Below are 20471 nucleotides of genomic sequence, written 5' to 3'. Positions count from 1 at the left end.
GGAAGGGCTTTGGGGGGGTTCTTGGGAGTGGCTCAAAATCTCACTTTCAACTTGTGCCCAGCGCTGCTTGCTGGTTTGTGACTATTAAGAAAATTTAAAATATACAAGGTTATATTAGCCGCCGCCCCCGCCCCCCACACACAAATCGGTCCTCAAAGCAGCCTCTGGTAAGGAATGGATCAGAATAAAAGCGCATGAAGAAAGGATTTAACCTCCTGATGGAGGGAAGGTCCTGCTGCCAACCCCCCCCCCCCTTTAAATCTGAAAGGTGGCTGAACAACCCATTTAGGTCCATCCATATTCCTACAGTTTCAGCTTCACCTCCTTAAATGTTTGGCTCCAGTTTTGGAGTTTTCTCACAATAATCCACAGGAACTCTCACTGCAAGAAAGGATCGGGGTGGTGTTTGGGGGCTTCTGGGGCACTTTTTGAAATGCAGCTCAAAGCAGGTATAGGAAGAATGTGGTTCACCTGGACCCAGGAGTTGTGATTAATTAGGAGCCGCAGAAGGCCATTGCGTTCACATCCTGCACGTGAGCTCCCAAAGGCACCTGGTGGGCCACTGCAAGTAGCAGAGAGCTGGACTAGATGGACTTTGGTCTGATCCAGCTGGCTTGTTCTTATGTTCTTAATGAGGGAGGACATTATGGGATCTGGTTTACATAAGAACATAAGAACAAGCCAGCTGGATCAGACCAGAGTCCATCTAGTCCAGCTCTCTGCTACTCGCAGTGGCCCACCAGGTGCCTTTGGGAGCTCACGTGCAGGATGTGAAAGCAATGGCCTTCTGCGGCTGTTGCTCCCGATCACCTGGACTGTTAAGGCATTTGCAATCTCAGATCAAAGAGGATCAAGATTGGTAGCCATAAATCGACTTCTCCTTTATTAGTGTTTGTGTTGCTGGGGTGATAAATAAAAGAAGAGTTTGCATTTATACCCCGCCTTTCTCTCCTATAAGGAGCCTCAAGGAGGCTCACAAACTCCTTTCCCTTCCTCTCCCCACAACAGACACCTGGTGAGGTAGGTGGGGCTGAGAAAGTTCTGTGACTAGTCCAAGGTCACCCAGCAGGCTCCATGTGTAGGAACGAGGGAAAAATCAAGTTCACCAGTTAAGAGTCCACTGCTCATGTGAAGGAGTGGAGAAACAACCCTGGTTTTCCAGATTAGAGTCCACTTGAGGTTAACCACTACACCAAATTGACTCTCAAAAGAAAGACGACAGGGATGCCTCCAGCCCATTGGCTTCCTCTTCCTGACATGGAGGGTGGCCACGAGGCACAAAGGGAAGAGCCAGCCATTTCCAGAACCACCAATCCCCAGTCACCATTTACAAGTAGAACGTAGTATACAAGTGCAGTTTACTCCAAGGAGGAGAAAGGGGGAGTCAGAGCAGGACACTTGGATGATGGGCTCGGACTGAGGGAGAGCCCAATTTAAAGTTCAAACTGAAGAGTCTTGACTGACTCTCCTTGGGGCGGCTGCTTTTAGGACTCTTGGGGCAGATGCAGATCTCTGGAGGTTCCTTCTCAGGCTTCCCCAGATGGCCTCTCTCTCCCTCTTTGCCCTCGGAAGTCTCTTTCTTCAATCCCCCCCTCCCACGCTTCCCCTCTGGGACAAGCCCCCCAGCACCAGACTGAAGTCCACAACTCATAGGACGACACTCTGTTACACCCAGGTTTTATATTTTAAAGCTTTTGTGGTTTTCTACCAAACAAGGCACTAATTACGTCCAGTCATCACAAGGAGAGAGACAGTTTGGGGGGCAAAAGTGAAACACATCCTGTTTTGGCCCTCAGGCAGTCGTGGCCGGTAGAAAATGGAGAGGTTGCCCGAAGCACCAGGAGCCGCTGAGGCTCTTCTGCAAGGAAGACGAAGCCCTAGTCTGTCTGGTCTGTATCCGATCCGGGGAGCACAGAGATCACAAGATCCGTTTTCTTGAGGAGGCCTCTCCAGAGTACAAGGTAGGAAATCCACAGGGGAAGAGCCGTGGATGCTTCCCTTCTCCTGGGTCTCTTTGTGAGGAAACTCCCTGCAGGTTCTGCCTCAGCCTCTGGGCCCAAATTGGGGAGTCAAAACACCACTCCGCTGACTCCTTCCTGGCTTGGTGGCTCCCAAGGGCATGGCCCCCTGCCCCCTGCCGTGAGTGTGGAGATATGATGAAGTGGGGTGATTGACTCACTTCCTGCCTGGCTGTGGTGACATCTAGTGAGCCCAATGCTTGGCTATGCTATGAGGGGGCAACTTCTCACTCCCCATTTTAACCACACACACACAATCTCTCTCCCTTCTCCTCGGCCCAACAGCTGTGGTTGCTTCCACACAGAGTTTCTCCAGTTTTGGTGTCCTTTTTCTTGGCCCAAGAGAGTTTGGGAAAGTGCGGAACGGAAAGTGTGCTTTTCTTCCCCCATCTGGAGCCTTCTGTTCTCTTGCCAGGAATATTTGCCTTGCTCCCCGCCCCCGGTCTGAGTTCTTTGTTTTTTTAAAAAAATAAGTAGTCACTCCTGGGTGTATTTATGTGAATTATGAATAATTTTAAATGGAAAAATTCCTCCTGTGGTGGCATTTGGGGTGGGGTGGAATGTCCAGTTCATAGCGTTCTTTGTGTCCCTGGTGGGTATCAGAGGAGAATGGGGCACCATCCCCATGAGCAAGATGACTGTGTTCAGCATTTGGGAAATGTTGTTGAAGATCCCGTTGCAGACAAAGGGCATTTACGTGTAGTTCACCCCTTATGGACCATTTTGCTTCATGTGTGTTTTGTAGTAAACTTGTAAGAAAGGAACCAATTCAGTTTTGGGTCTTTCCTCCCCCAGGAGAAGTTCTGCAGCTTTCTGGATATGCTGAAGAAGGAGAGAGAAAGAATTGTGGTGTGCAAACAAGGCATAGAGAAGGAAAGCCAAGACCTTCTAGTAAGTGTCCCTGTGGCTGGGAAGAGGACAGATTCTAGACATAGTAGGGGGTGGGGGTGGGAATGGAGTACAAATGACAGAAGAGGCAGCCCTCCATTTTTTCCTATTCTCAGGTGTTTTTGTTTGTGTCAGAATCACTTGACTCTCCACGGTGCTCTGTGCTGTGGGGTAAATCCTGGGCACATGAAACCATTTGTGCTGATTCCCCATTTGAGTCAATGCACCAACACTGGGAGCCAGGAGAAGTCCCTGAAAAGACGGGAGGGTCTCTCCCTCCTGAAGGAATGCTGGGTAGAAATGCTGAGAGATACTTCACCGGCCCTGGACCGGGCCAAGGGCCGCTCAGCCATTGCTGGTTCCAAGAGGGAGAGTCCTTGGGATGCTCAGTGATGTGTGGATTGTTTCCCCTGCAGTTTTTTCTTGTCCAAAATGAAGTCACTTCATATTGGGGGAGGGCCCCCTAAGCTCTGTTCTGCTAAAACATCAAACCTTTTTGTCTATTGAGAAGGGGGGAGGATGTTCGGTTCCCCAAGCAAACTAAATCCGGGTGTTTTGCACTTGGCCGGAACAGACTGCAAGACCCATAAACAAATGAGTAACAGTTCAAAAATGTTTTAATAATATTGAAAGTTTAGGATTCTGACTCCTCCCATGAAGTCTAACTAATAAAGAAATACTTGCGATGCTGGAAACAATTGGAAATGGTTTGAGGAACTTGCATACACCAACTTTTCCTTAAGTGCTTCTAAGGAAGTTCGCTGCTTTGCCGCTTCTGAGATCTCCCGGTGTCCTCTACTTGGGTTTCCTTGCAATTCTGTTGAAACTTGATTGCGCAAATACCATGGATCTTTTAACACTTTGAATGTCTGAGATATTGCTGTCTCCAGCCTTCCTCAGGTAACTGAAACTAAAACAGACTGAAATAGGAACTGCTAACTAATAAGAATGCTATAGTGCTTTGCCTCTTAAAGGGACAGGGTCTAACTAAGGTTCCCTCTCACAGACTACTGTACAAAAAAAAAACTTAAGCCCATCCAGCTAAGGTGCAACTGAGGCTTAAATAAAGAAAATGGCAAAGGTGTCTCTAGCATGACAGGGAGTGTCAGCACACGGAGGGTGTTTTATTGGGGAAACAAAATGGCCTGAAGACGCCCCTTCTAATCTCTGGGTGTCCTGCAGGTGACAGAGCCCTCTGTGGCTGAAGGAATCCTTCCAGTACTTCCAAGCAGGGACGTAGGTATATATTTCTAGGGGGGGGGGGGGGGGGGGGGGGGGGGGGGGGGGGCAGGGGAGTCTGCCATCCCTGGCCTCGGAGAGCTGCTTTTATAAGCACTGAGGCCGGGGGCAGTGCTTGGGGAGGCGTGGCCATGCCCCAGGGGTGGGTGTGGGCCTGGCCCCCCCCCGACCCCCCCCCCACCAGCTGGGCTCCCAGCCGGCAGCCGCTGTGATGCTGGAATCCACTCCAAACAGCATCACTTTCAATGGTGTTTAAACTAGAGAGCCCAAATTATCCTTTTAAATCCACCTTAAAGGGAGAATCTGGGATCCCCAGTTAAAACAATATTGAAAGTGATGCTGTTTTGGGGTGGATTCTCCCCAACCCTGAAACAGCATCACTTTCAATGTTTAAACTGGGGGCCTCAGATTCTCCCTTTATTTATTTATTTGATTTCTAAACTGCCCTCCCGCTAGGGGCTCAGGGCAGCGAACAACAATGATAAAAACAGCTTAAAAACGTAACATAAACAATGATTAAAAACAGCTTAAAAACGTAACAAGCTGAAAGAGGTGGATTTAAAGGGAGAATCTGGGGAAATTTGGAGGGTACCTGCTGTCAGGGCAACAAACTTTCAGGGTATTTTTAAGAGACTCTCCTGATGATACCTCCCAGGTTTGGTGAAGTTTGATTCAGGGTGTCCAAAGTTATGGACCCTTAAAGGTGTAGCCCCCATATTCTATTAGCTCCCATTGGAAACCATGGGAGATGGGGGCACCCAATATGGGAGTCCATGACTTTGGACCCCCTGAACCAAACCTCACTAAACCTTTTTAGTATCATCAGGAGAGTCTCCCAACAAATCCCTGAAATTTTGGTGTTTCTAGCCTAAAAATGAGCCCTGCAGACCAAAAACAAAAAAACACTAAAAATACAAAAACACACAAACGGGGGGCGGAGCTTCGGACATGCAATGGGGGGTTGAACCCGAGGAAAAAAACACCCTTACCTACGTCCTTGCTTCCAAGTGAGATCCATGTGTATTTCAGCCCTCAGAATAAGTCTTTGGAAATCTTTCTTTTTTTCCCCTGCTGAATGTGGACGTGATCTCTGGGAAAGGCCACAGTGCCCTTCCGTCAGGAGTCTCCTAAAGTGCCTTTCTCCCACTACCAAGACCAGCTGTGTTTGTTGTGCTGACCTGATTCCCTTCTCCTTCCATTTCAGAAGCAAGTGACGGGACAGAAGGAAGAGACGGTCACCAAGTTCAGAGAACTGCGCTCATTTCTGGAAGAACAAGAGAAACGTTTTCTGGCTCACATGGAAGAGGTGGAGGAGGAGGTGGCAAGAAAAAGGGACCAGTACCTGGCCGAATTCTCTGAGGTCCTCTCCTTTATGGATAGCCTCAAACAGGAGGTTGAGGAGATGTGTCAACAGCCGGCCAGTGAACTCCTGCAGGTAAGAGGGGGGCAAGGAGAAGGCCCTTCCTGTTCATCCTTCACTTGGCACAAAAGCATATGAGCCCTATTTATATTGCTGTCAGGTTTTTCCCTCTCCTCGTGGTCTACTTTCTCATCTGCCATATTTATTTTCCACCCAGCCGCAGACTGGAAAAAATAGAGGGGCCATTTGAAACTCCCTGATAGACTGAGGCCACTAAGCTCCCATCTCAGAAGAAGAGGAAGTGTGTTTGGGTGTCAACCAACAGTCTGGGGAGCTGCATGCAAGTCAAACCTGGTTCACGGAATTTGGGCCCAGACTCTCTTTTGCCTGCTGAGCCATGTTACAACACTGCAGGAAAGGAGGGAAAGGTCTTTAAAATGCTAAAAGATGACAGGTTTGGCTCTGCTTCTCTCAGTGCCTGGATCTACCCTTCCCCCCCCCCCCCCCCCCCCCATCAGATGACATTTCTGAAACTAAAGAAAAGGGCAGTGGCTAGATTGTTCTAGTGTTGTCACGTTATAGTGATCTGCTGCGCTAATTATTAGTTTTAGTTTCAAAGAAATAAAGTGCAGGCTGTACCTTTCCAGTTATAACTCTGCAACAATAAGGACTAAATAGTTACAAAAAGTGAAAGCTAGGGACCGGCATGCTGTTACAATGCTTCTGTAATCTAGCTATTATTTTGCCCTCCAGTGGCAAGAAGGAAAATAACAGGATTGAAGCAAGGATGGTTGCAAGGAATGCCTCTGCATGCACAGGTGGCCACGAGAGCGACCCAACCTCCTCTCCTTTTGCATGAGGAGAAATCCCTGTGTGAAAGTAGCCACTGTTGAGTCCTCAGAGTAGATCACCCGGCTCTACTCTGAAATGACCCCACTTTGTTGGCATTAACCTCATGGAGATTTCCACCCACTTGATGGAGACAGACCCCTGCCTTTGAGTGGCGTCAGCTGGCTGATTGCAAGAAAAGGGCCAGAGAGCAGAATCTTGCAGGGTCTGAGGGGTTTTCCTGGTGTGGCCTTTGAGCAAGCACTGATCGCTCTCTTCTTTCTGTCTCCGCCATTTTTCTTTAGGATGCCAGAAGCTTCTTGGAGGGGTGAGTGGATCTTTCTTATTAACCTACGTAACACTGGGAGGGGTGTGAGTAGCCTGTGAAGAATGTGGTCCTTCAGGATTGTGTGCGTTTTGTGCGTGTATGTTAAGTGCCGTCAAGTCGCCAATGAATCAGTGTCCTGCAAGATGTCCGATCATTAACAGCCTTGCTCGGGTCTTGCAAACTGAGGGCCGAGGCTTCCTTTGTAGAGTCCATCCATCTTATGTTGGGTCTTCCTTTTTTCCTGCCGTCTTCCACTTATCACACCGTTATTGACTTTTCCAGTGAATCTTATCTTCTCATAATGTGACCAAAGTACCATTGGGGCTGATGGCGAAACCAGGTGTAACTAAGATTGTGGGTCTCCCTCCGTCTGCCAGTGGCAAACGGCTTATGTGCAGAGTCTCATATATCCCCCTGGTCCCTTTACCTGGAGGTGCTGCAGACTGAGCCCAGGAGTAGCTGCCTGCTGAGCAGATTCTCCACCGCTAAGCCTCATCCCCTCCCCCAACCATCACCCTGGAGTCCAGAATTATAACCCCACCCCAACTTTCTTTTTCTTTTGCTGGACATTTGCAGGGCAGAGATGGGCAGGGGATGGGGGGTTGGGGCTCTCAAGGCCGAACTGGATCTTTGCTTGTTTAAGGGTTGGATCTGGTTCCTCACAGTCAACTGTGAAGAATGGCTGTTAAAAGGGAAAACAGACCCCAGGAGCAGCAGTGGCGTGGGAGGTTAAGAGCAGGTGCATTCTAATCTGGAGGAACCGGGTTTGATTCCCAGCTCTGCCGCCTGAGCTGTGGAGGCTTATCTGGGGAATTCAGATTAACCTGTGCACTCCCACACACGCCATCTGGGTGACCTTGGGCTAGTCACAGCTTCTCGGAGCTCTCTCAGCCCCACCTATTTCACAGGGTGTTTGTTGTGAGGGGGGAAGGGCAAGGAGATTGTAAGCCCCTTTGAGTCTCCTGCAGGAGAGAAAGGGGGGATATAAATCCAAACTCTTCTTCTTCTTCATTTGGCCACAAATTCCACCGGAGGGAAGGAAAGGCTCCTGCCTCTTCCCTCTCCCTCATCCATTTTTCATGCTCAAACATCCCCCATGAGGGAAGTTACTTCCATATTTTTGCTTCTTCGTATGCATTGAATAGTCTATGTGGAGCAGCAACAATGAAGAAATACCTCCCCCTACATCAGCAAAGGATAACAGGAGCCCTTCCTCTCCCAGTGGTGGTGTTCTGAGTCTAAACAGGTTCTGTTTTATTTCCTAATAAGCCTTCCCTACCACTGCTGAGTGGCTTTGGTGTCTCAGGAGCTACAGGGAGGTGGACGTTGCTCTCTGAAGAGCCTCACATCCTGCCAGTGAGATATACTAGTTAAGAGCAGTGGGTTCGAATCTGGAGAAAAGGGTTCGGTTCTCTTCTCTTTCACATGAAGCCTGCTGGGTGACATGGGGCCACTCACTGTTCTCTCAGACCCTTGATGTGATTTTCTCCAGGTATAAAGAAAAAAAGAAATTCAAGTTTCGAGTGCCTTTTCCGTTTGCACTGAAGTGGCAGATCTGGGACTTCTCAAACCTAAACCCCCTTTTGGAGGGTATCATGAAGCAATTCAAAGGTAATGAAGAAATGCTGGAGGGATTTCTGACTGGACATCAGATTGGGCCAGATGTGTTTCAGTGCATTTCAGGTGGCTTATTTCAGAGCCTTCACCTTTTGAGCCCACACCTGCCTTAGGAATTCTGACACAGCATGGTGGGCCCAGCCACAAAATGGGTGCCACAAAACAGCTACCACTGGAGGCTGAGCTAGCCACAGAATTGCTGCTGCAGCATACCTTCAGCCACACAGTGAAGGTCCTGTGCTGCCCAAGCAACATATTTAAAATGCTGCTCAGCCAATCAGAGGTCTTGCTTGGCAGAAGTCCCTCCTCTCCCTGGCCACTTTGCAAAATACTTGGTGGGCACCAAGTTGGGACCCCTGATTTTCATTATTAGCAGACCTGGGAATGTGAGAATTGTATGTCCCAATCCACAAGGCTATTTCAGTTCACCATTGGGGTGTATCAATAGGAGTATAGTGTCAAGATCGAGGGATATAATTGTACCTCTCTATTCTGCATTGGCTAGACCTCACCTGGAATATTGTGTACAGTTCTGGGTACCGCAATTCAAGAAGGATATTGAGAAGCTGGGATGTGTCCACAGGAGGGCAACAAAAATGGGAAAAGATCTGGAGTCCATGCCCTACGAAGATTGACTTGGGGAGCTAGGAATGTTTAGTCTGGAGAAGCGAAGGTTAAGGGGGGACACGATAGCTATGTTTAAATAGTTGAAGGGATATCATGTCGAAGAGGGAGCAAGCTTGTTTTCTGCTGCCTCAGAGACTAGGACACGGAATAATGGATTCAAGGTACAGGAATAGAGATTCCACCTGAACATTAGGAAGAACTTTCTGACTCTCAGGGCTGTTGGACAGTGGAATTCACAGCCTTGGCGAGTTGTGGAGTCTCCCTTTTTGGAGGTTTTTAAACAAAGGCTGGATGACCATCTGTCAGGAGTGCCTTAATTGTGTGTTCCTGCATTGCAGGGGGTTGGACTTGATGGCCCTTGTGGTCTCTTCCAACTCTATGATTCTGTGAAAGTTTTGTGGTCAGAATTCTCCCGCAGACTTAGTTCAGAATTTCATGATGTGGTTTTGCTGGATTTTTTTTTCTGTGTTTCTGCTCTGTAGTCCTTTGTGTCTGTGCACTGTCCAACGGGGAGGCAATGGCAGAAGGACCCCCCCAAATGAAATGAAGGGGAAGGTACACATAATAGAGATACCCACCTGATCCCTTTCAGGAACTTCTACCCCCATTCTCACTGCAGTGTGTTTGTGACCACATTGGACCTCTGCAGACTGTCCCCTTTGACTGAGTGTGTATCTTTCTTGACTGTGTCCAAGCTGAGTTCACTGAGTGGTCTCAAGGGGACTGATCATGCTGTCTTCAGCAGAGTTACACCCCTCTAAGTCAGTGGAAATCAGCAGGTTTAGAAGGGCATAAGTGTACCTTGGGTTGGCACTGTGGGACCTCTATTTGGAGGAATCCAGTGTTTAACAAGAGTAGACCCTTGTACTTCATTCTTTCACACACTTTATATGAATTGAGTGTCCTGTCAAAGTGACTAGTGAAAAGGAATGTGAACATTTCCACATAACAAAAATGTGGGAAGAATTTTCCCCAGAAGTAGGTTCTACTTAAACTTTCATCTGAAACATAAAAGAAGTACGTGTGCATGTGCCATCAAGTCATAACGATCTTATGGCCACATCAGGAAGAGGCTTCCAGGGCAAGTGAGAAGCAGAGATTTCTTTGCCGTTGCCTTCGTCCACAGAATCGTCGTTGGTCTCCCATCCAACTACCAACCCTGCTTGGTTTTTGAATCTGATGAAAGGGGCTACATCATGACACCTTCCCTCCCCAAGAGAAAAACAGACAATATTGTTAGCTGATGTTTTTGTCACAAGATTTGTGATAGGCACAAGGGTCTGTTGTTCACTTTTGGTCCCTTTGTTTCCACAGACACGATGGATTCTGGACTTCACCCGCAGAAAGGTATGTTTTTCTTCATATACCAATCAATTGTTTCTTGAGTAAAAACCTTCACCTTATGATGTGTGCTCATCTACTTGGTGTTTATTCCAGCTCTGGTTTTGTTCCTCCACATCTTTCCATTCCTTGTTCTGAGGAGGAGGTCTGTCAGGGTGAAAGAGGAGGTTAATTCTGAGGGGATGAACAGCAGTGGCGTAGGAGGTTAAGAGCTCATGTATCTAATCTGGAGGAACCGGGTTTGATTCCCAGCTCTGCCACTTGAGCTGTGGAGGCTTATCTGTGGAATTCAGATTAGCCTGTACACTCCCACACACGCCAGCTGGGTGACCTTGGGCTAGTCACAGTTCTTCGGAGCTCTCTCAGCCCCACCTACCTCACAGGGTGTTTGTTGTGAGGGGGGAAGGGCAAGGAGATTGTCAGCCCCTTTGTCAGCCCCTTTGTCAGCCCCTTTGAGTCTCCTGCAGGAGAGAAAGGGGGATATAAATCCAAACTCTTCTTCTTCTCCTTCCACCTGCCTGCCACCATTTTGGGAGGACGGTTGGTGGGCATCATCCCTTGAGAGCCTTTCAGAATCCTCCCCATGAGAAGCACAGACCAGGTTGGGAATCCCATTTCTCTACGTGGATTTTCCTACCCACTTTCCAAGTTTCCCTCATTTTCAAGGTGCTGTAAATTGTGTTGGATATACGAGTTTAAGGGTGGTGGTGGCTTCGTTTATGGAATAGCAGAATATAAAGGCACACGTCTGGAATGCCATAGTGCTGTTTTCCGGTTATTCACACATAATTTTTGTTTGATGTTTGGGAGGAGAACTGAAATTACCTTCAGCCACTCCAAAGTTTCCGCTTCAGCTTGTTCTGCTGCCTCCTTTGCTGTTGCTCAGATGCACCTTTCTGGGCAGGAGACATCATGAAGGCAGATGTGTTCTAGCACTGTAGTCTGGACTGGGGAGCTTCCATTTGCCACAATCATGTATGCAGATCAAATGCTGGCTTAGCTCTGTTTTGCTCCCTGTATGTGGACCTGGTTGTCTGATGTGCCTTCACGGAAAAGTAAATCTCTAGACTTTTCTGTTGTGACAACATGTAGGGAAATGCATCAATATAATGATATCTACTACCGATTTTTGCTAATTGCCCAACCCTGGTGGCCCAGTGGAGCGGGGTGGGCACTTCTGGGGGACTGAATGGAAAATTGTGAGGAAACCTGCCATAAAGACATCCCATTGTTACTGTGCTTTATCAGCAGCTACACCAGCAAGAAGGAAACCACTCGAGCCCATCGGAAATCGCTACTTAAGCCCCTGGGTCTCTCCAGAAGACACAGAGATTGTCAAGGGAATTGAAATCCTGTTCTGTCTTCCCTCCCACAAGTTACCTTTGCTGTGAAGCACAGAAACTGTTAACAGGGTGTTTTTTGTTCAAGGGGTTCTGGGAGACACCTTAAATGAGAGGATTTCTTAGAACAAATAATTGAAGTTTGGAATGAGCAGTCATGTCATTCTTGTGGTACAGGAATATCCCCAAACAAGCACAAAATTCATGTAATACCTTCATTATTATTTAAATCGGCACAAAATATTGTGTAAGCTTTCAAGCACACCTGGCTAGATGTTAAAAATACAGAAGGGTGAACGGCCAGTTCTTTAGGCTGTGCTGGGAAAGGTCTGATCTCGCAGGTGGGCCTTTGCCTTCACTTTGTTGCTGACCTATTAGTTTGCAGAACACAACTTTGAGAAGTTGTGTTCAGTCCAGTTTTTGCTCTTTCAAGGAAATCCAAAATTGTCCCCGGTGCCACTTGAGAAACGCCTCTCCCTGGCAGGCTGAAAGCCACGGGAACCCCCTCCCAATCTCTGTGTTTTCTTCAGTGTCAATAAGAGCCAAATTCAGTTTTGAGATGGATCAGGAGTGAGAGCAACAACTGGTTCAACCCATTCTGTGTCTTTTTATGAGATTCGGGTGTTTGTGTCAATGCTCTTTCACGTGTGATTTCTTTCCCAAAAATATCCATGGTTCTCTTCTCTGAAGGTTAACTGCTTGGGATAGGAGATGGTAGGAAATGCGTTGTCTTCCTGTGGGTTTTTTATTGTGCCTTTTATCCGCTTGAAGTGCACCAAAAGGCTGCTCTGCCTTTTAATAGGTCAGGAGAAAGCAGGAAAGGGTTAAAGGGGCAGGAGAAGGCCATGATGGGCAGAAGAAGGAAGCAGAAGAGGCCAGAGGAAGAAATCTCCCAGCTGAAAATCTTTCTCTTCTTGTCTTCTCCTTTTTTCGCAACAGCAAATGTGACTCTGGATCCAGACACGGCCCATCCGGAACTCATCCTATCCGAGGATCGTAAAAGTGTGAGGAATGGAGAAAAACCTCAAACTCTTCCAGACAATCCTGAGAGATTTGACACTGATAGTATTGTTCTTGGTCGTGAGGGATTCACCGGAGGCCGCCATTTCTGGGAAGTCCTTGTGGGAAGTGAGGAGGAATGGGCTGTGGGGGTGGCCAGAAAGTCTGTGACGAGGAAGGGAGTGGTTACCTTCAGTCCTGAGGAAGGGATCTGGGAGGTGGGGAAGTGGGAAGGGTTCTATAGGGCTTCCATAGAAGATGATGACCCTCCCCTAACCCTGCGTGGGGAGCCCAAGAGGATCCGAGTCTGTCTGAACTACGATGAGGGTCGGGTGACCTTTTTCGACGCTGATCGAAGAGCCCTCATCTATGAGTACTCTGGAGCCTCCTTCTCTGGAGAGACCCTCCTGCCCTACTTTTTGGTGTCCAAAAAAGTCCAGCTCAAACTCTCTTCTTAAGACCTTCTCTTCAGACCAGGAGCATCAAGAAGAAAATATTGTTTCTCAGGAGTTCCCTCCCTTTAGTCCTGTCAAGGTCTCTCCAGGCTCCGAGCCACCAAATCGGACTGGAATAAAATGGAGACATTTTTTCCCCCATTCCCCAACATTCCCCTTTTTCTTTGTATCTTACTTGAAAATAACAGTAACATATTTCACTTTATAAAGGAGCAGCAGTGGCGTAGGAGGTTAAGAGCTCGTGTATCTAATCTGGAGGAACTGGGTTTGATTCCCAGCTCTGCCGCCTGAGCTGTGGAGGCTTCTCTGGGGAATTCAGATTAGCCTGTGCACTCCCACACACGCCAGCTGGGTGACCTTGGGCTAGTCACAGCTTGTCGGAGCTCTCTCAGCCCCACCCACCTCACAGGGTGTTTGTTGTGAGGGGGGAAGGGCAAGGAGATTGTCAGCCCCTTTGAGTCTCCTGCAGGAGAGAAAGGGGGGATATAAATCCAAAAAAAATCTCTATAGAGTAGTGGGCTTATTGTTAAGGAGAGCTCTGAATAGAAACCCCCTTAGCCTCCTCCAGCCCCCATTCCTCCCAGGCACAAGAGGAACAATGTATTGTTGAAGGCTTTCACGGCCGGATTCAACTGGTTATGGTGGGTTTTCTGGGCTGTGTGGCCGTGGTTTGGTGGATCTTGTTCCTAACGTTTTGCCTGCATCTGTGGCTGGCATCTTCAGAGGTGTATCACAGAGGGAAGTCTGTTACACGCTGTGATACACCTCTGAAGATGCCAGCCACAGATGCAGGAGAAACATTAGGAACAAGATCCACCAGACCACAGCCTGGAAAACCCACCACACAAGAGGAACAACTGAAAAGATCCCGCTGAGGAAAATGAGGCCTTGCAACTTTAAGTTACTATTTTGGACTTTTTCTTTTCGTTGGTTTAAGGGGCACCATCTTCTAGGATTTGCCTCTTCTCAGCATTGCCTTTCTGGAGGGCTTTGAAGATCCTTTCCCTGTCAAAGTTGCTACAATCAACCCAGTTGTGTTTCAGACACCAGTAGCTGAAAAGATGCTCTGCTTATATTAAAGTCATGTTACCTTGAAAACTGGGCTAACTTTAATTTTTTTTGGGGGGGGGGGTGTATATCATAACTTTCAGACCATCAGAAGTGTGCTGATATTTATTGTCTTGAACTATCCCCAATTCTTCTTTTGGACAGAAAAATCAAGTGTGGGATTTGTATAGCCAGGATCCTGCTGGGCTATGTGTAGGGATGAGCCCCGCGAACCCAGCAGAGCCTCAGAAAGAGCGCAGGAATGCCTGTGCCATCTGTGTCCTTCTGGGCGCACACGCTCACCTGTCCCCCAGGCCCCCGTGAGTCACAGGTCATGAACTACCTGACTCACGGTCACCAGATGTCCCATGATGTCATTACTATACAGTATTCTCCCGCTCTCCCGCCTCCCGGTCCGCCCCTATTGAAACCCTAATAAAAGGTGCCAGGGACCAGACCACGGCAGAGTTGCCAGATCCATGGATCACACACTTCCTGCCGCTGGCTCTCTCCACCGGATGATATCACCGCATCTCGCCTCTTCCTCGCGACCCTCGCGGGCTGACTTCAGCTATGTTTGCATTGAAAGTTTCTCTTCGTGTTTTTGAGCCTCTCTTCAGGGGATTACAAGGTTTTTCCCACCCAGACGGCTGCCTTGCTCTCCTTTAATTTCCAACAAACTGGGTGCTCATATTTAGTCCTCACCACAGCCCAGCAATTAGGCAAAAAGCTCCTGAGTTTTATCTCCAGGGTTGCCAGTTCTGGCTTGGAAAAGTCTTGGGGATTTTGGGTGCAGAGCAGGGGGTGGGTAGAGTTTGGGGAGGGAAGGGACTTGAGGGGGCCCACGCTCTGATACAGGGGAACTCATGGCCACTGGAAGATCAGTTGTGATTCTAGCAGACCGCTAGGCCTCACGTGGTCCCTGGCAACCCAGTGTAAAGCTGAGTAGGGATTTGAACCTCATCAATTCAAGACTAACATACTGTGCTCTGAAACTCACTGGCTCTCAGTTTTCATAATTGTACTATTGATGTGTTATATATATTTGGGAGAAATGTGCTGATAAAGGAGACACATGAGGCTTGCAGGGAGGAATCCCATCCCCCCACTTTGGGTCATGCTGCCCAATGAACAGCAACTGGTTGACCTAATGCGCCACCATTTCCTCCCGCCTGATTCATCCTGTGCGGAGAGGGGGAAATGGCGGCTCCCTCCTTTTCTCCAATAGCTGCAGGGAAGCAGGGGAAGGAGCTGAAAATGCAAACAGAAATTCCCATCACTTGGATCGTTGACTGGGGGTCTGTCCGTCACACTTGCAATGCTTAACGGTAGTTTGAACACTGAGTTCCAGGTTCAGTCAAAAGACTTGCAGCAATATCTGATGTACCCACAGAAAATGCAATCATCCATTTTGTAAACTATTCGAAATCATAGTTTTAATAAATTCCTTTTCACTCCGGTGGGAACATTTGTGAAAAATATACCTCATTTCTTGAGGAAAATAGCTTCAGTTAAGATTTAGTCCGCACTCTGTCTGTTCCTGCCTTCCTCACCAAGGTGGCCCAAAGGGGCTTACATTATTCTCTAGTCTTCCACTTTATCCTCACATCAACCCTGAGAAGTAGGTTCAGGTGAGAGTGTGAGACTGGCCCAAGGTCACCACGCAAGCTTCCAAGGTGGGGTTGGAGCCAGAAACATCAGCAATAGAAGAAGAGTTTGGATTTATATCCCCCCTTTCTCTCCTGCAGGAGATTCAAAGGGGCTCACAATCTCCTTGCCCTTCCCCCCTCACAACAAACACCCTGTGAGGTAGGTGGGGCTGAGAGATCTCTGAGAAGCTGTGACTAGCCCAAGGTCACCCAGCTGGCATGTGGGAGTCCACATGCTAATCTGAATTCCCCAGATACCCGTATTTTCTCGTGTATAAGTAGACCCGCATATAAGTTGAGGCACATAATTTTACCACAAAAAACTGGGAAAACCTATTGACTCGCGTATGTCGAGCGTGGGAAATGCAGCAGCTCCTGGTAAATTTCAAAAATAAAAATAGATACCAATAAAATTACATTAATTGAGGCATCAGTAGGTTAAATATTTTTGAATTTTTTCAAAGAAAACAGTAAACTAGCTCTGTAAGTGGAAAAGAGGGTCAACAAGAACAATATGGTCTCAACAATAACTTTAAAAGTACAAAAACCTTAGCTTTTTTGTAAGGAAGGGTTTTAAACAATGGATCTTACAATAAAAACTGGAATGAACATGCCTGTTCACTGACTCAAAGCTACCCTGCTTTTTAAAAGAAGAGTTCATTATTTATAGTGTACCTATTTTTAAAATTGCACATGGCAGGTGTCATTTTAGAAGGGACATTCACACAACCTGTCAGGGGAGGAATGTTTATGTTAGCAGTACCAACATTTCAGAGTATCTTTAGCAGCCCCTCCTGATGATACCACCCAGGTTTGGTGAAGTTTGGTTCAAGGGATCCAAAGTTATGGACCCTCAAAATGTAGCCCCATCTACTATTAGCTCCCATTGGAAACAATGGGGGATGGGGGCATCCCCTTTGGGGGTCCATAACTTTGGCCCCTCTGAACCAAACTTTACCAAATTTGGCAGGTATCATCAGGAGTGTTACCTGATGATATCCTGAAGTTTTGGTGCCGCTAGCCTAAAAACTAAGCCCCTGGAGGCCAACAAAGTAAAAACCCTAAAATATTTTTTAAAATACAGCTGACTCGTGTATAAGTCAGGGGCTTTTTCAGCACAAAAAATGTGCTGAAAAACTCGACTTATACACGAGTATATATGGTATATGGACAATCATTCACAAACAGTCTTTATATTTTCTTCTTCCCTATCTACACTGATTAAGTGGTAGTTTTGTGCCAAATTTAACATATTTGCATGTCAATAAAAGGTGTTATTGGTATAGATAAAAAAAATTAAGTATCTAACTGGCTGAATCCCTCAGGGCGGTCTTCCAGGGAGGCCTGCTGGCACTCCCCTGAAGGCCATGCTGCAGGAAGCAGACCCCCTGGAGCCACCATCTTCCCTCGCCTCCCCCCCCACCAAACATCAGAAAGGGGGGGCTTGGGCACAGCATCCAGGTAAGTGGGCGGGGAGGGCGAGGTGGGGGGGGGGGCAAACCAGTGGTTGATCCGGTTGGATCCATTGCATCACTGGTGTCATCCATGTGCAAGACACTTGGTAGAGAAAAACAGGTCCCTTCTCTGAAGATCTGAAATGTGGCCTTTGGCGTGGGGGTCAGGAGTAAGGAGGCTGCAGGGATAAATGGGGAAAATATACCTGCATTTCTGTGGGATGAAACTTTGTGGTTGGGTCAAAGAGTTCAACAAAAGAGGGAGAGGACTTTCAGGGGAGGAAGTGAGAGAGGGGGTGTCACACAAGAGTTCCTGGAAGGCAGCTCCAGGTATCAGGGGAAGGGAGGGAGGAGCTGCTGTTGGTTCAGAGTTGCCATGGAAACACAATGCAAGAGGGTGGAGGGGCATTTTTCTTGAAATAGGCCCTATTACCCGTCATTTCTCTATTAGTGTCAGAATCAAAGAGTTGGAAGAGACCACAAAGGCCATCAAGTCCAACCCCCTGCCATGCAGGAACACACAATCAAAGCACTCCTGACATATGTTCATCCAGCCTCTGTTTAAAAAACCTCCAAAAAAGGAGATTCCATAACTCTCCAAGGAAGTTAATTCCACTGTCCAACAGCCCTGACACAAAGTTCTTCCTCATGTTTAGGTGGAATCTCCTTTTCTGCACTTTGAATCCATTACTTCCTGTCCTAGTCTCGGAGGCAGCAGAAAACAAGCTTGCTCCCTCTTTGACATGGCATCCCTTCAACTATTTAAACATAGCTATCATGTCCCCCCTTAACCTTTCCTTCTATAAACATCCCCAGCTCCCTAAGTCTCTCTTTGTATGGCATGCATTCCACACCTTCTACCATTTTGGTTGCCCTCTGGACACGTTCCAGCTTGTCAATATCTTTCTTAAATTGTCATGTCCAGAACTGAACACAGTACACTCTAGGTGAGGTCTGACCAATGCAGAGTAGAGTGGTACAATTACTTCCCTCGATCTAGACCAGGGGTAGGGAACCTGCGGCTCTCCAGATGTTCAGGAACTACAATTCCCATCAGCCTCTGTCAGCAATTGGCCATACTGGCAGGGGTTGATGGGAATTGTAGTTCCTGAACATCTGGAGAGCCGCAGGTTCCCTACCCCTGATCTAGACACTATACTCTTTTTGATGCATCCCAGAATTGCATTGACTTTCTTGGCTGCCATCTCACACTGCTGAATCATGTTCAGTTTACGGTCTACTTAGACTCCTAGGTCCCTTTCACATGCAGCGTTGTCAAGCCAGGTGTCACCCATCCTATATCTGTGCATTTCACTTGTTCTGCCTAAGTGTACTATCTTACATTTATCTCCGTTGAAATTCATTTTCCTAATTTTGGTCCAGCTCTCTAATCTGTCCAGATCATTTTGAATCCTGCCCCTGTCCTCCAGGGTATTAGCTACCCCTCCTAATTTTGTGTCATCTGCAAATTTGTCAATAGACAGTTCAGACTAAAATGAATGCCAAATCTTAATTTTGGACTTTGATACTTAGGGCGATTCCGCACATGAGTAAAATAGGTTCAACCCAGTTCCCTGAGAAGGGTATTGACCCAGGTCGAAGCCATTGTTGTTCCCCACTGCAACCAGCTTGATCCCAGCTCGGAGGGCGGAATCATCCTGTGCCTCTTCGCCGCTCCGTTCCGATTGGCTGCTGTTCTACGGCCATGTTCCGTCTATGCCCACACACGTTATTTAAAAAAACTGCCACAGGAATGGAGGGACGAAGGTGGCGTTTTTTGATTGGCCAGCTGTACGCATGCCTGAAACACTCAGCTGTGATTGGCTGAATGGGGGACTCCTGGCACCAGAGATTCCGCACTTTACTGGAATCGAGCTGAGTTCGAGCGTGGTTCCCTGAAAAAGGAGTAGTTCCCAACTGGAGTCGGAAATTTGACCGTTACACGGGGCGAAGCTGGTACAAAACCACGTCGATCCCAGTGGTTGTGCGGAACACTTAGGTCGATAACGCAAGTGCGGAATCGACCTAAGAGAGCAGCTTTTTCTGGACATACTATCCAAGTCCAAATCAAGTAGGCGTAGCAGCAAACAATGCCTTTCCTGAAGCCTCAGCCATTTCAATCCAGATAACAAAACCACTGTCTTGGAAAAGCCACAGCTATCCTCAGCCTAGCAAGAGCCCCACACTCTGACATGGTTCGTTTTCTCGGCTCCTTTCTCTCCCTAGCCAATTTAATCATAATTTCCCTGTCCTACTCCCAGAGAATAATCAAATGTTACTTTGCACTGGAATACCCTCAGTTGTAAATTCATCAACTCTGCCCAAAAACATAATCAAGACTTGGACTCTCCCCAGCTTGGACTGATCTCAGCCCCAAAGTAGGATTTCTCACTCGTGTCCACTACTCGCTTTTTACAAACAGCCCCATTTTTGCCCCACTGCAACAGGTAGTTCCGGCTGTTTGCTCCAGGGTCCCTGTGGCCAGGACAGCTGCTTTAGCCTGAGGATCGGGAGGAGGTGGAGTCTACGACCAGCACCCTTTGCAAACCCGGGTGGTGCCCAGGGAAAGGGCCGCCTTCCTTCCGCAGGGCGGGTCGGCGGGGGGGTTGCAAATAGCAAGAGGAAGGAGACGCCCCCATCCCTGGGTTTTGCCTGGTGACTTGTCTTCCTTTTTTGCAGCTGAGCTCAGCTCCGCCTCCGGGCAGGAAGAGACGCGCCGGGAGAGGCGGCAAAACCAAAACTGACTCTCTTGCTTCGCCACTTTTACTGGAGGCAGCCATGGAGGCGGATGCCCTGAAGCAAGAACTGTGCGAGGAAGCCTCTTGCTCCGTCTGCCTGGGCTTCTGCAGGGACCCGGTGACCATTGCTGGCTGCGGCCACGCTTTCTGCCGGGCCTGCCTGACCCACAGCTGGGGGGACTTGGAGGGGGCAGAGGCTTCGTGCCCTCTTTGCAGAGGACCCGCGCAGGAGGGGACCCTCCGGCCCAACCACCAGCTGGCAAACACTGCGGAAATCACCCAGAAACTCAGCCCTTCGGAGGGGAGCACCAAGAAGCGAAAGAGGGGGGTCTGCGAGAAGCACCAGGAGCCCCTGAAGCTTTTCTGCCGAGAGGACGAGGCCCCCCTTTGCCTGATCTGCAGCAGATCCCAGGAGCACAAAGGTCACCAGGTGATCCCTCTGGAGGAGGCCTCCCAAGAAAACACGGTGAGCAAGAGATCCATGCGAGGAGATTTTGGGGGGTTCTTGGGAGTGGCTCAAAATCTCACTTTCAACTTGTGCCC

At 48.2% G+C, this 20471-nt stretch overlaps 2 protein-coding genes across 2 annotated transcripts in view; one reads left to right on the top strand and one right to left on the bottom strand.

Annotated features, from left to right (window-relative positions):
• The window catches only part of LOC125428893 (tripartite motif-containing protein 10-like), a 120848-nt gene that overhangs the window by 30785 nt on the left and 69592 nt on the right, over nt 1-20471 (bottom strand).
• Nucleotides 1541-13245, top strand: LOC125427677 (E3 ubiquitin-protein ligase TRIM7-like). The gene is made up of 8 exons (XM_048487228.1): nt 1541-1675; nt 1797-1961; nt 2814-2909; nt 5350-5580; nt 6639-6661; nt 8154-8272; nt 10220-10252; nt 12526-13245. Exons 1-8 carry the CDS (start codon nt 1541-1543, stop codon nt 13041-13043), a joined length of 1320 nt encoding a protein of 439 aa, XP_048343185.1. The 3' UTR covers nt 13044-13245.

The sequence above is a fragment of the Sphaerodactylus townsendi genome, linkage group LG03 (assembly GCF_021028975.2).
Source record: "Sphaerodactylus townsendi isolate TG3544 linkage group LG03, MPM_Stown_v2.3, whole genome shotgun sequence".
Lineage (NCBI taxonomy): Eukaryota > Metazoa > Chordata > Lepidosauria > Squamata > Sphaerodactylidae > Sphaerodactylus > Sphaerodactylus townsendi.
This window is presented reverse-complemented; position numbering and strand designations above follow the sequence as displayed.